The sequence below is a fragment of the Pseudoliparis swirei genome, chromosome 21 (genome assembly GCF_029220125.1).
Source record: "Pseudoliparis swirei isolate HS2019 ecotype Mariana Trench chromosome 21, NWPU_hadal_v1, whole genome shotgun sequence".
Lineage (NCBI taxonomy): Eukaryota > Metazoa > Chordata > Actinopteri > Perciformes > Liparidae > Pseudoliparis > Pseudoliparis swirei.
In genome coordinates, this window is record NC_079408.1 from 13,830,608 (window position 1) to 13,846,146 (window position 15,539).

Below are 15,539 nucleotides of genomic sequence, written 5' to 3' on the forward strand. Positions count from 1 at the left end.
GTCCGGTAACCAAGATGGCGGCCACGATGCTGAGGTCGCTCACCAAACTAGGACGTCCTTCAACAACATTTATATTAAACAATAGTTTGCTGAGCCCCGGCGGCACTATCGTGCAACACAGGTAGGACGACCAAAAAAACCGTAACCTGCGCGTGACTTGTGTGAGACCAACGGTCGACGCGTGAGGTTCACACACGTAATGACACTGTAGGAAAACGTTAGCACTAATGCTAAAGAAACCGACGTTGTCGCTCTCTCTTCGGACTAATTCGAGTCGCCTGCTACACTTTGCATCGTCTCTCTGAATGGAAAACGTCGGAACAACGCGCGCGTACACGCATTATCGCAATGTCACCCTTTGAGCGCGTGCACGTTGCATAAAGCATTAACCTAGGTTAGCTCCAGACTAACGGCAACCTCAGATACGTCTGAACTCACAAATTAACTGTTTAACAACATAACAATATGTGTTTGAAGGGTAAACAGTGGCTGTGTGACACAGTTCTAGCTCGATTAAAGACCGTAAAAGCAAATGGCACAACAAGTAAAGAAAACACGTCTCTTATAAACCTGTCTGAAGCCAGGGTGAGACCTCTGAAGGGGTTTTGTTCTTCCTTGTGCAGACTTGAACATACAGGTTTGTTATTGATGTATTATGAGACCGCAAGGTCAGCGGATACTTATATTCTGATGTAGCGGTGTGTTGATGGTCCAATAATGTGCATGAATAAACGCATGTATTCATACTAACATGGCCCATATATCTTTGTTTCGTGCTTCTACCTTATCAGCCGTCATCAGTCAGACCATCAACATGAGACTGAAGCCTCTCTGGCAACATGCAAGAAGCCTGAGAGGTGCCACTTCTCAAGCACTAGGATTATATAAGGCTGACTAACACAACTCTGCCTTGTGTTAAGTATACTGTTGTTATTGTTTTTGGCAGGCATAAACAATGGCAGCCAGATGTGGAGTGGATGGAGCAGTTTGCTGGAGCAGTGATGTACCCCACCGCCCTGAATAAGAATTGGAAACCACCCCCCTGGAATGGTACGACCACCCACACGCAGTCACACTCAGTCAGGGCTACGAGCCAAAGGGTTTATCTTCCTAACTACTAAAAGCCAAGTGTGAATACATATATATATATATGTATATGTGTGTATATATGTATATATATATGTGTGTGTATATATATATACATATATATATATACACACATATATATATATATATATATATATATATATATATATATAAATAAATAAAACATACCAGACTTTGTCAGGAATAGAAAGCCCAGTGTTTCCCCTGTTGTTGACAGTCCATCAATCTTTATTAAGATAGAGTCTGGTCTTCAGTATCTAAATTAATGTGTGACAACCAGATTCACAGCACACTGGGTTGACTACTTGGCTGTTTGTGCAACTTATTGTATGTTCATATGGCTACAGGTGGGATGATAGGAAAATCAAGCCAACATATTGTTCTGGATGATTTGACGTGCAGCGCCAAACTAGAACAAAAGAGCATTACAAATGATTTCACTGCAGTTGAAATGGACATACAGCATAGTTTTAATTGTTAGCCAAAAAAAGCTTTGTTCTTATTTGGATTAGAAAATCAGATCATGAAGCAAAACCCAGTTTTTTTGACTAAATGCTTTCATTTACTTTACCCTGGCCTGTTGTTCCGTTTCCTTCTCGCAGACAAAGACCCTCTTGCACATAAGGGGGTGGCCATCACGACCCTCAACTTTGGTCCCCAGCATCCTGCCGCTCACGGCGTGCTGCGTCTCGTCATGGATCTCAGCGGAGAGTCCGTCAAGAAATGTGACCCCCACATCGGCCTGCTCCACCGCGGCACAGAGAAGCTCATAGAGTACAAGACCTACTTGCAGGTACTGACCCACTTAGGTGTAGCGAGCGTGTCTGTATTATGTAACTCATATCTCTGCATGTACAGAAGGCTGCAAAGTCAGAACGCGTGCAGTCTGGGGAGTTTTTTTTTTTCAACTCACTTTTTAATTTTAGTTTTTAACAACATAACAATTTGTATTTTCATACAGTCACTTTATTTGACAATTTCCCAGTTGTATGTATTTGTCCACATGATATACAGGGAGAGTACAACACGCAAAGAACAACAAACATCACATAGTCCTCACTTCCAAGAAAAGAAAAAGAACGGAAGAAGGATAATAGTGAATAGATTGCATAAAAAAATTCTGAAATACAAATAAAATCTAATATTTAATTTAATTAAATAATGATCCTGGGGCCGTTTTGACTGTTCCAAAAAGACCGAACAGGAAATGGCAACGCAACTTATCGCCATATCCCATTTCATTATGTTCGTCACAACAACACACCGGGTACAATGAGCTGGATTCACTGAGAACAAGTAGATGGTGCAAGAATAAGGGAACATCTCAACTCTCTTGAAAAAAGACCAAATTAAACTATTGGCGTCAACGGGATGCATCAAAGGTTAAGAGGGCCTTCTATGATGCGTCGTGTGTTACATCATTCTTACCCAGTTCCTCTTCTGCGACAGGCGCTGCCCTACTTTGACCGCCTGGACTATGTTTCCATGATGTGCAACGAGGAGGCCTACTCTCTGGCGGTGGAGAAGCTGCTCAACATCCAGGCCCCGCCCCGCGCCGAGTGGATCAGAGGTACACAGAGGGGTCGGGAGGTCCGAGTGTTTTCAGTCAACCGATTTAAGGTCTTGAAAATGATTTTAAATTGTATTTAGATGTAGAATTCTACACAGCTGCTATTCATATCATATCATATCATACTGATGGGGATGAATAAAATTGATTGATTTTGGAGCGTGTGACTCTGATATGTGTGGCATAGAATTACTCACACCCCATTTGTTGTGACTGAAAGAGGTCGTGCACACCGGTGTCTGTACTTTGAGCTTCACTCTAAATGATATGACGACACCGTGATGAAACGCATCCATGCTGGTGTTAGTATTTACATCTCTTAACACATTTAATTAAAAAACACCAAAGCATTTGACTGTTATTAATCAGCTCCAACACCAACTCTGAGATAGAATTGACCGTTTTAATGAACGTTATCGTCTTCTCCTCTGAGTGATGGCAGCCGGGAGGGGAGCAGGCGGAGAAGATCATTCACTCTACCCCAAATAAAATGGTCCGTCTGTCAGAGCGTTTTCATCGCTTTGAACGGTTGTGTGTGTGTGTGTGTGTGTGTTCTGTGCTTTGTTTGCAGTTCTGTTCGGAGAGCTGACTCGCATCCTGAACCACATCATGGGCATCACCACGCACGCCCTCGACCTCGGTGCCATGACCCCCTTCTTCTGGATGTTTGAGGAGAGAGAGAAGGTCCAAGTCGTTGTGTCTTGTCTTGATATTCATTATTTGTTTACCTCTGTTCTAATGTTTGTGATACTTAACCTTAAAGTACCTCAGGAAAAGTAATTGAGTTATTGAAAAGCAAACTCTGTGTTCTCAATAGTATGTTTCAAGTAGGCTACAGCCGAACCCTCGTTCTGTTTTGGATCAATAGTAATCGAGTTAATAAGCGTGTCTTGTCTGATCAATACGCAACTGTGAAGTGCACGAATGGACAGAGTGATACAGACCGAAAACATTTTTTTGGGAGCACCGAAGACCCATTTTGACCCAGGAAAAACCCTGTGACTTCATCCAGGGGCATTTAAAAAGAAATTGGGAGCACTTTTTAAAAACTTGTGAAATAACATTTAATCTTTGTTCATAAATTATAAATATACTTATTTAGGCTCATTGTATGTGAGCAATTGTCATAAAAATGGCAATAATAAGACTATTAGGCAGTAGTCTACAGATTAAAATAGTTTTCTTAGATTATTTGAACAAAAAACATAAATCAGACAATCATATTTAATTGTATTCTTATTTCTTTGTAGCTATTTATTGTTATTACATTTTTTTAAACGACTATTAACAATTATAACGTTATTTCATCTTTTTTTAATAATTACATGATATTTATAGATTTTGTTGTTGTTGGTGTACCTACCTAGTCGAAGGCAATACAGGACACACACGACAAAGAACGCAAACAAAACACAATTACATTATCAGAATTATTAGAGGACATGATGGGGGCATCTTTTGCCCCCCCCCCTCTAGTGATATCAGGGGCAACATAATATTTCTTAGCGGCAGTTTTGCCCTTGTGTATTCCTGACGCTGAGCTAGCTATGAACATATACTTAGGGCTCAGGAAATATTCATTTGAAATGTGTGTGTCGTCATGGAGCTATTGCTCTGCCCCAAACATTCACATGCCGGTCGGGTCAAAACATCCTCCAGAATCAGTTTGCCCTCAGACCCACTCGGATACCCAGAGTGTCCAAATAGAGCATCTATTGAGTAGATTATCTTTTTCAGCACAACAATATTAAATGTACTACTTGACCTTGTTTTCTCTCAGATGTTTGAGTTTTATGAGCGAGTGTCCGGAGCCAGGATGCACGCTGCGTACATCAGACCCGGCGGTGTGCACCAGGTAGGAGAACTCCCCGGATACGGCCTGTGGCTCATTTTTGTGACCAAATGAAACGATTATGTCGTTGGAACGGCGGCGAATCGGGTTCGTCGACGGTAATCGCCGACTTGCTAACGATGCTCAATGCGCTCCAGGATCTGCCCCTTGGCCTGATGGACGACATCTACGAGTGGTGCAAGAACTTCTCCATTAGAATTGACGAGGTAGAAGAGGTGAGTGACCCCTCCACGGGCCCTCGACGCGACGCTGCGGTGACGAGCCGTCGACGACGATTCAAATCTGTTGCCTTTCCCTCGACGCAGATGTTGACCTTCAATCGCATCTGGAAGAATCGTACCGTGGACATCGGCGTGGTTACCGCCGAGGATGCCCTCAACTACGGCTTCAGGTAACCCACTGGGGAAAGTCAGAAGAGCCCCCCCCCCCCCTTTTTACTTGTCTTTTTTTAATCCGATTGACGAGCGTGAATGTGTATGCACTGGGATGTTCATCGCCACTCTCTCCCCCCCCCCCCCCCCCCCCCCAGCGGCGTGATGCTGCGAGGGTCCGGCATCAAGTGGGACCTGAGGAAGTCTCAGCCGTACGACAAGTATGACCAGGTGGAGTTCGACGTCCCCGTTGGAAGCAATGGAGACTGCTACGACAGGTAACACAATGACTACCGTACCACTGAAGAGGAAGCCGTGAGTCAGACATTTGAATTGCAGTGGCGTCTATTTCTATTTTTATAAAAGCTGCATTGAACCAGCATATAAAATACATGTTTATGCTAAATAAATCCTAGTTTATACGCAGATGCAGCTGGACGTGTGAAATTACCGCGGCGCGTTAGGGCCGTTGTCGGTGTGGAAAACCAATACTGACTGGGAGAAGGGCGTTATATTTATTCAATTTGAATATTCTCTGAAATAAGAAAATAAAATAAACTCAAATCGGTCTGTTTTTTTGGTCTGAATGAGCTCAGTTCACATCAACGTCTCTTCAAAGTCTGGATGCTTCTGATATTCTGGTGATAATTCACAAGTATTTCCCTTTACAAAACAAATCAGATTACAAAGAGGCGTCTTTAGCGTGAGGTCGATCTAATCTCGAAAAGTGAACGAATCTCTGACCAAAGAAGGCGTTTGAAGTTTGAAGTTCTCGCGCGCCGTCGGCTGCTCTTTGTAAACACGGCATTCAAAGAGTCTCTGGAGGCGTCGCCAACGGATGTCTGTGGCTCATACCTGATCATTGACGTGGATTATTTTTCTATCAGTCTATATATTGTTTTTTCAGGAAATGTATGCATATATAACTTTTTTTTGATTTCAGAGAATATTCAAATGTGTTACTTAAACCTCATAAATTCTGAGTTTCTTTCTCAGAATATTTCCCCCCTTCCGTGGCTCAGGAACCCGTTATTTATTTGACCTACAAGGACCCTGATGGGATGTAAAAATGAGCTCAATGCTGCTGCTTAAACATCTTAATTGAGGCCGCCATACAGGAGTCAACAGCACAGTGTGTGTGTGTGTGTGCGTGCGCCAACATGCCCATCCTGCCTCGTGGCTGATTCGGTGCCGCGCGGTGTTATCGGCGTCCGTGGCTCACGCCGCTCTCGTCCCGGCGGCGCAGGTACCTGTGCCGCGTGGAGGAGATGAGGCAGTCCCTGAGGATCATTCTCCAGGCGCTCAACAAGATGCCCGAAGGAGAGATCAAGGTGGACGACGCCAAGGTGGCCCCGCCCAAGAGGTCCGAGATGAAGGTGAGCCGAGCGGGAAGACGGCAGCGGCGGTTTAATTACGCTGCACGGAGACAGGGAGAGGGAGGGAGGGAGGGAGGGAGAGAGAGAGACGGAGAGGGAGGGAGAGAGGGAGACGGAGAGAGGGAGACGGAGAGAGGGAGGGAGGGAGGGAGGGAGGGAGAGAGAGGAAGAGAGAGAGAGGGAGGGAGAGAGGGAGGGAGAGAGGGAGAGGGAGGGAGACGGAGAGAGAGAGAGGGAGAGAGAGAGGGAGAGGGAGAGAGAGAGAGGGAGAGAGGGAGAGAGAGAGGGAGAGGGAGGGGAGAGAGAGGAGGGAGAGAGAGGAGAGATGGAGAGGGAGAGAGATGGAGAGAGAGAGAGAGAGGGAGAGAGAGAGATGGAGAGGGGGAGAGGGAGAGAGAGAGAGGGAGAGAGAGATGGAGAGGGAGAGAGATGGAGAGAGAGAGAGAGAGGGAGAGAGAGAGAGGGAGAGAGAGAGGGAGAGAGAGGGAGAGAGGGTGAGATAGAGAGAGAGAGGGAGAGAGGAAAAGAGAGAGAGATTTCCCCGCAGCTGTGGGACGCCCCGTGTTGTCTGTTCTTCTCTCCCTAGACGTCCATGGAGTCTCTGATCCACCACTTCAAACTGTACACAGAGGGCTACCAGGTCCCCCCAGGGGTCACATACACCGCGGTGGAGGCCCCCAAGGTGAGACCACTCACCAGGGTGTCATAATGCTGGAAGTTACTTCCCTCTGACTCACGTAAAGGTAACGTCATCTTTAGATGCCGTGTGAGACCTTGAAGAGTTTAACCGACACGTCTCCGGAGATCCTCTGCACACACACGCTTTCTCTTCAGCCTTAATCAGTTGGAAAGCCTTTCGGGACTTATTGTAATGTACATGCTTACTAGAGTGTGTGTGTGTGTGTGTCCCTCGCAGGGGGAGTTTGGTGTCTATATGGTGTCGGACGGCTCCAGCAGACCTTACCGCTGCAAGATCAAAGCTCCTGGATTCGCTCACCTGGTGCGGCTCACGCTGCAATATCCAACACACCGGGGGTCAATGACTCGGCACGCCCAACGGCTCGTCTTAAGGCGACTTTTAGATCATTACGTATATTTTATAAACCACTATAGAGCCATTCAAATGGTACAGAACCCCCCCCCCCCTCCTCCTCCTCCTCCTCCTGCTCATCTCGTAGCTCACGGTCATGCTCCGCTGTTTAACGTCGCCATTTTAATGTTGGCCTTCAAAGCTGAAGCTGTTCTTAAAGTGGCAGCAACAAACTGTTCAGAGTCGTTGGTGCACTAACTCTAATCCCATTAATCCTGAGCGGTCTCCAGTTATTCTGAATGCTCATGAATGTTTTCTTCCTCCAGGCCGGTCTGGACAAGATGTCCACGGGACACATGCTGGCCGACGTCGTGGCCATTATTGGTGAGAACGTGGTTATTGTTCCAGAGGTAACACTCGATACTGAGCCTCCTCTTCCTCTCACAGGTACGCAGGACATCGTGTTTGGCGAAGTTGACCGTTAAACCGCCCGCTGAGGAGCTCCTCCTCTCCTTCACACGTCTGTTTGTCAGCTCCTCTTCCTGAAGATGTTGAGTGATTACTTCAAATCAGTGATGTACAATGCTCAAAAGAATCCGAATAAATATTTTATGACCCAACAGAAAAGTAGTGCGCAGTCTCTTTCCCCCCCATCGCATCGCAATACGGTGTTGTTGTTGTTGTTGTATCTTAAACGCCGTTCTTTAAGCGGTGAACTAAGACCCCGGCCTCAGCGTGGGTCCTTCCTCTGGTTGGTGTGAAAAGGGGGCGTGGCTTAACGAGATCTGAGACGAATGGACTTCGAGCTCCGACCACAACTTCCCCTGTTGGCAGTGAAGCACGCAGCGCTCCAGTGTTCACTAGAACGCACAGCAGCACACACACACACACACACACACACACACACACACACACGCCACCCAGAAGTCGCCGTGCTCGCCGCGTGCCGGGCACTTCACCGGAGCACAGCCGTCCGCGTTACCATGACGACGTCGGGCAGGAGCCCGTTACTGGCGGTGATTTGTCTGTGGATGAGTTTTGGGAGAGCGTCCGGTGAGTTGAGAACTCGCACTCGGGACATTCTGTCCGCGTCCGAAGCTTCAGAAACGGCGAGACCGAACTGAAGCTTCCACGTCGACTGGCTTACCAGAAAAACAGCCATTATTTTTTCGAGATGAATTAGATGAAACCCGTGTTCTAGATTCTTATGAGTTTTGAAAATACTGTTTGATGCTGCCAGATGTTCATTTGATGCTGACAGGTGTTTTCTGGGAGACGTGTTTCGCCACATTCCACTTCCTGTCCACAGAGAAGCTGAACCGGTCGGTTCTCTCTCGTGGGTCTGAGGCCGGTGGGCACACACACACACACACACACACACACGCGTTGAACCAGTTCTCAGTCACGCACTTCCTCCGACATACACTGCAGTTTATTAGAGAAGTGACACGTTTATCATAATTTTCACTTATTTTCATAGTTAATGCTGAATGTATTACAATATTTTTTTTCAGTATATATTCTGTATTAAAGAAAACGAATGTATACATAATACATCTAATAATACATAATACACAACTTTAACAGCTGTCGGTTAAAGTGCAGTAAAACTTGTGTTGAAATGCACATATCGATACTCAAAAGGTGACGTAACATCGGGGCCATGAAGATATTACAGAAGGTTAACATTTCCCAGTTTTAAGAGAAAATTGCAGAATCCAGTATTAATTTAAGTCTTTTTTGTTTTTAAAGCAGGATTTAATGTTTCCAGCTTCTCAAATGTATGGATTTGCTTCTTTTGCTTTGTCTCCGTTATACAACTGTAATACGCAACAACTAGGAAGTAGAGATTGGCAATTTTCAATAATCTGAGGTTTTAAAACAACATTTTTTATTTAATTGATAATTTCCCACAGAACAGGACATTCTCTGACGTAGAAACACACCAACTTACAATAAATTAAACATAAACTGAAAGAGAAGTTTTACAGTTTTTTTATGTTATTAATTAATTCAGGAAATAATTGGGAGATTAATTGATAATAAAAATAACACAAGTTTAAATTGAGTGTGATTCAGAAATATATAGAAGCTGTGAGGTGTAGGAGACGTTACAGATGATATATTAGAGTTTTAATTCCAAACCACAGCTGACTGGCCTAATTCTCGTATCCGCGGTCTGAGTCGCAGGGGGGGGGGGGGGGAGGGGTTAAAAGAGAAAGATCTCACTTTAGAAAATATGTGTCCTCCATCCCCCTGTGTGAGCCGAGCAGTTAAAAAGATAACAGTTGCCTTGCCTTTTAATACATAAATACATAAAGCTGCACATAGACGCTGCATTAATGCCACTTTTTTTATCCTCTGAACAATCTGTTGCAGGGATTTATTTATTATAAGTGCACTGAGATAAATAAAAAAAAGACCCGAAGTTAGTTATTAAAGGGTCAAGTGGTGGGTCACACAGTGGAATATTTGCACTTAGTATCGCACCATCAGTTATTTTCGGGGGCTCACTCGTTTCCTTTGACCACACGCGACACGAGAGCTGAGGAAACCAAAAGGTGGAGATAACACAGCATCTCTGGAGGAGCCGCAGATCCGCAGATCAACAGATCAACAGATCAACAGGCGCTCACAACTTGTCCATCCAAACACTAACAAGCCAAATATGCAGAACATATGCCCGACAGTGTCCGTGGTGACGAGTATGAGAGAGAACAGATGTTTGTATTGTGTGTGTGAGAAGGGATTATCACACAGGAAATCATCACACCATCACAGATTTCTGAGAATTCGTGATGGAGGAGGAGGAAGGGGCAGAAGAGGACATGTGACCAAGGTGCTTTATTTCTGTACATGTAAGAAAATACATTTTAAGCGATATAAAAGAAATAAGTTCCAGAGTTACTCCAAATTACTATTATTCTTAAAATGTAAAACGATATTGTAAAAAGTTCTATTGAACAATGGTTTAACTGGCTTGAGTTAAATCTTTAAAACTTAAATTCAAGAAAACAAACAAACAAATGTGTATGTATATATATGTATATATATATTATATCATGATGACATATATATTATATATGATGATATATATATAATGTATGATGATGGAACATATATATATATATGTATACAGGACTGTCTCAGAAAATTAGAATATTGTGATAAAGTTCTTTATTTTCTGTAATGCAATTAAAAAAACAAAAATGTCATGCATTCTGGATTCATTACAAATCAACTGAAATATTGCAAGCCTTTTATTCTTTTAATATTGCTGATTATGGCTTACAGCTTAAGAAAACTCTAAAATCCTATCTCATAAAATTTTAATATTTCCTCAGACCAAGTAAAAAAAAAGATTTATAACAGCTGAGTGTTTGTCAAGGCTCAGGAAACCCTTGCAGGTGTTTCGAGTTAATTAGACAATTCAAGTGATTTGTTTAATACCCTACTAGTATACTTTTTCATGATATTCTAATATTTAGAGATAGGATATTTGAGTTTTCTTAAGCTGTAAGCCATAATCAGCAATAAATCAGAATAAAAGGCTTGCAATATTTCAGTTGATTTGTAATGAATCCAGAATGCATGACATTTTTGTTTTTTTAATTGCATTACAGAAAATAAAGAACTTCATCACAATATTCTAATTTTCTGAGACAGTCCTGTATATCATCATATATTATATGATGATATATATATAATATATATATATATATATATATATATATATATATATATATACAACCAGTGGACAGGGCCACAGGATTCCTTTCCAGTGGTTAATTAGAATGAGTCAATTAAACGATGCAATGAACTATAAATGTAATTAATTAGATACATTATCGAATAATCATTAAGTGTAAGTCGATTCTTATATTCTTAAAAAGTGATTCTTTTGGGAGGCTTTTAAGTTTGACTGTGTCTTCCCGTCATACATATGTCATCTCTTCTCAAACTTAAAAAAAATGTTAATTAAAACATTTACATTTTGTTGCTGCGTTATTTTCAGCAGCTTTTTGTGAACTAGAGCTTCCGATCAGAGCGTGTGTCTTTAGAGGAATCTAGTAACTTTTATTCTGAGTGATCATCTGATGAAAACGTATGAAAGCAATGGATTGTGAGATAATATAACAGGAAGAAGCGTGAACAAAAAAACTTTGAAAAAAACAAGCCTTTATTGGCTTTTTCAGTTTACGACATTTATTAGTTTTTCCATTTGGTCTCTGGACTGAAACATAAATAAAATATTTACAAGCACAAAACACATTAAAAGAGAATTTTGATTGACTCTCAAAATGGCGCTGCCTTCGCCGGCTGCTCGTGGCCAACAGTGACGACAGCGCTAACGGTTAAAAAAAAAACAGTTTAATGAAGTTAGAACAAATTTACCTAACATTGAATTTATTTTCTGATTATTCTGCTGAAAAGTTCACCAATAATCATGTGGTATGCACACGATGACAAAATGTCTACCTTCTGTGGTTGTCCACAATCCGTTTGGTATGGGTGTGAAGCTAAACTTTTATAGCGGATGCGGATGCACACATTTAATTTAACCTTTGAACAACAGATATCGGCGTGTGAGTGTTTTCAACTGAATGATATCCAGCGTGTTCCCATCTAGAGTCATTCGCTAAAACATGTCCGACTGCAGCTACATTACAGACGCAAAGTCTTTTTTATACTTCTTAATTTATAAAATATATGTTGTATAAATATTCTTTGTTGTTGTTGTTAACCTATACATGTTTGCACATTCCTACCGTATCACTTTATCCCTTTTTATGACTATTATTCACTTTACGTCGGACAAAGAGACAAACACACTTTTAATTTTCAGTATTTTCAACATTGGAAAATTATGAGTGAAAGAAGTGAGAAGTCTTCTTCGTACATCATCCGCCTTGATTCCATTCATCCTTATTTTTATTTATTTATTTAAAAGGCCCTCATATATAATTTGACAGATCATAAAATGGCGCACACCACCCGTCCCCCCTCTCCAAGTACCCTTCATGATAAAACAAATGGTTTCTTACGCAACGGCTGCAGTGGCTGATTGTTTCACAATCTCGAATGGTGACAGCGGCGTTACTCAAGAATCCTGTTTTGGAAAGGAAAACCAAAACAGCCGCAGAGCAGAAATACTCACATGATCAGCGGCAGCTAGAACACCAGATAGGTGTCGGCAAAGAAAAGGCCAGTGCTCGATGATGATGTCATCCTGTATTTACTTGACAACATGATAATGAGGTTCCCCCCTGTGTTCCCTCAGCTTCTCTCACGGAGCCACAGGTCTGCTACGTGCTGGATGGGATCCTGTTCCTGTACGGCATCATCCTCACGGCTCTCTACTGCAGAATCAAGGTGTGCATGTTATTCTCCATTTTTGCCTTTTCAATGGAAAACATGCATTAAAAATGGAAAATATGCATTAAAAATGTATCCCTCTGCACAGACAGAATCATTTAGAAGTATCTGGAACATTGTTGGTGTTAATGTGGAGCAGGTTGAATGAACAATGACGTAAAACCTTTTGATAGGATACGTGAATATCATATAATATCATATGCGGATGACATACACTATCAGTGCTACATTTAGATTTCCGTTTTTTTATTGTAAAATAATGAATACATGTTCCCAAAATAAGACTTTGATGAACTTGGGCTTGTTTTTTATTGATTAATTAATTAATCTACACAGATGCACTAACATATTTTACTAGCCAGCAAATAAAGGGTAGTTCTGTTTTTTATTTTTTTAAGTTACTAACTTTTAACAGTTATAAAAAGGCCCAGACCGTAGAGCTAGGCCCGCTTTTCTCCGGTGGTCTCCGGTGCTCGGGAAGCAGTACCCGCTCTGTCCACAGGGGCCGCCACAATCAACCGAACATGATCGTTCCTCGTGATAGCTTTGATGAAAACACAGCATGTAAAAAAAACACTATAAATCTGATGTTGAAACTACAGTGTGACACATGTAGCTGCTCTCAATAATAACAGCGTCTTCTACAGATCCGCAATGCTAAGGAGGCTGCAGCGGAGAAAACAAAGGGCAAGAAGGTACGCATGAAAACACAGAATAGACGTACACACGTGTTGCTTAAAATTAATGTAGAGTTAGAACAAGCTCGTGAGCAGAAGATACAACCCGCCACACACTGGAGTTTCAATGACAGACCTCTTTTTTATATTATATTTGTTTTATTATCATGCTTTAATTGGAACGCTAAAGAACTCAAGAGCCTGTTTAGTTGATAATTCATTTAAAACTAACTTGCTAATAATGCAGAGATGGAGTTTTTCATGTCTCGACCTGCATATTTTAGTCTATTATTTCCTTTTATTAGCCACAAACTGCAAACAGCTTCTCCGACAGATAGATAGTTATTCCTCTTTCTCAAGAATACATACCGAATATTTACGGAAACCCTCTTACAGCCAATTTACCAAGAAAGACCCAATGTCACAGTGTGTGTCGCCATCATTTCTACTGTCTCTAATATTGTTGTTTTCCATCCCTGACAGAATCTTGAAGAGGGCGTCTACACGGTGAGTTTTGATGCTATGAACGACGCAAAGGGATTAATTGAATAGATTATTCAATTGAAGAAAGTGAGATTGCCATGTCTTTTTTTAAATTATAAAGCAGGTCTAGGTGCTATGAGAATACTGCAAACGTCTTAAAACGTGTCTTTAAAACGAGCTTTTACGACTTCTGTCAATGTTATGATGCCACGGGGAGAATTGGCTCCAAGCTGTGTGTGGTCGACCCAGACAGTGGGTGTCATGGCGACAATTGAGTGTGAAGACGTCCAAAAGGACTAAAATGAACACGCCAACCAATCACAGGAGGGCTCTTATGGGCGGGGCTTATATGGGCGGGGCTCTTAAAGAGACAGGAGCTAAAACGGAGCATTTCAGACAGAGAGGGCGGGTATATTAGAGAGTATATAGAGAGTATATTCAGACAGACAGTGTGTGGGAAAATAATGTGTGTTTTGATAATTAAAGTGTGTAAACAAGTTATATTAGAAAACCTTAAAAAAAAACAAGTGTAGACCTGAAGATGTGCGCGATACGCCCCCTTTAAATGATAGTGTTCACTGAATGTCTCATTATCCCTCTTTCCTTCCAGGGGTTGACTCCTCGTTCCCAGGACACTTATGAAACTATCGGCATGAAAAAGTGACTCGTGAACGAAAGTCCACGAAGTGCACGTACCAGTGTTAGTTCCCCTTTTGCTTTTTGTAGAACGAGTGGTAAGTTAGGAGGGACGACACGGAAATGGGGAAGTTGAGCCCTCAGAAATGCATACCGTTGTTCTAAGTTTTTCTTATTCCATTTTTTAATATTTTTTACAGCTCTGTTGCACATATTTAATTGTGAAAACAGAGATGCTTCAGTCACATCTTGTATCGTCATTCATATAAACACACAATTAAATGTGGCGGATGGAGTTTTTATGTCCGGCGTTAGACATGCCAACTAACTTCCTAACTTTATTTGAAAGATATTAAAAGTATTCTACTTGTGTGCAAGACGGTAGAAGATGAATTACAGAGATACTGAGCAATGTTTCCTACACACCACAGGATGGCAGTGATAGTGTCCTCACCTGTTCACACACCCCCACCCACACACACAAACACACACACACACACGGGAGTCTGAAAGAAATCAAGAATAACATGCAGTGTAAAGATTGCAATGTAAACTGCTGCCTGTAGGATGCATAGAGCTGTTATACATATGGAAAACCTATTAAATGTTCAACTTGCTTATTAAGTAACTTTGTCTCTCTTTGAATTTCCATGTTAAATTAAAGAAAACCTGAATACATTATGTTTATATCAGTGGAGGTAGACCTCTGGTCGTCATAAAATAAGCTGACAGTGGTTTAGTAGATTAGATCTGTTAAAAAGTGTTTACGATGTCACAAATAAAGGAGAAAAGGATTGATGCGCATGATGAACTTTATGAGGGGTTCTAGATGATTAAGTCAGGATATTAAATGGCCCCGGGGCAGATTTCTGTTTATTCCCATGATTTGAATTATGAAAATCCTTCAAAGTGTCTCAACCGTGCTCACCCGAATGTGTGTAATGATCCCAATTCAACATTAAAACATTACTTTTCCTCTTATTGTTGTCGTGTCGCAGTCTTCTTATGCTACCCCGCCTGCGTCACTTGTACACAGTTTGAACTAATGTCTGCTTTTCACC

General features: G+C 41.9%; 2 protein-coding genes across 2 annotated transcripts; both read left to right on the forward strand.

Moving 5' to 3' along the window:
* On the forward strand, positions 1–7,933 carry ndufs2 (NADH:ubiquinone oxidoreductase core subunit S2). Its single transcript, XM_056442903.1, has 14 exons — positions 1–121; positions 947–1,050; positions 1,710–1,900; positions 2,557–2,677; positions 3,249–3,361; positions 4,458–4,532; positions 4,667–4,744; positions 4,835–4,920; positions 5,059–5,178; positions 6,147–6,276; positions 6,863–6,958; positions 7,193–7,276; positions 7,633–7,690; positions 7,754–7,933. The coding sequence occupies exons 1-14, from the start codon at positions 15–17 to the stop codon at positions 7,789–7,791; spliced, it is 1,401 nt and encodes a 466-aa protein (XP_056298878.1). The 5' UTR covers positions 1–14; the 3' UTR covers positions 7,792–7,933.
* A 227-nt stretch (positions 7,934–8,160) lies between these two features.
* On the forward strand, positions 8,161–15,459 carry fcer1g (Fc epsilon receptor IgFc epsilon receptor Ig). The gene is made up of 5 exons (XM_056442905.1): positions 8,161–8,359; positions 12,588–12,679; positions 13,330–13,377; positions 13,843–13,866; positions 14,453–15,459. The coding sequence occupies exons 1-5, from the start codon at positions 8,290–8,292 to the stop codon at positions 14,504–14,506; spliced, it is 288 nt and encodes a 95-aa protein (XP_056298880.1). The 5' UTR covers positions 8,161–8,289; the 3' UTR covers positions 14,507–15,459.
* Positions 15,460–15,539: the final 80 nt, after the last annotated feature.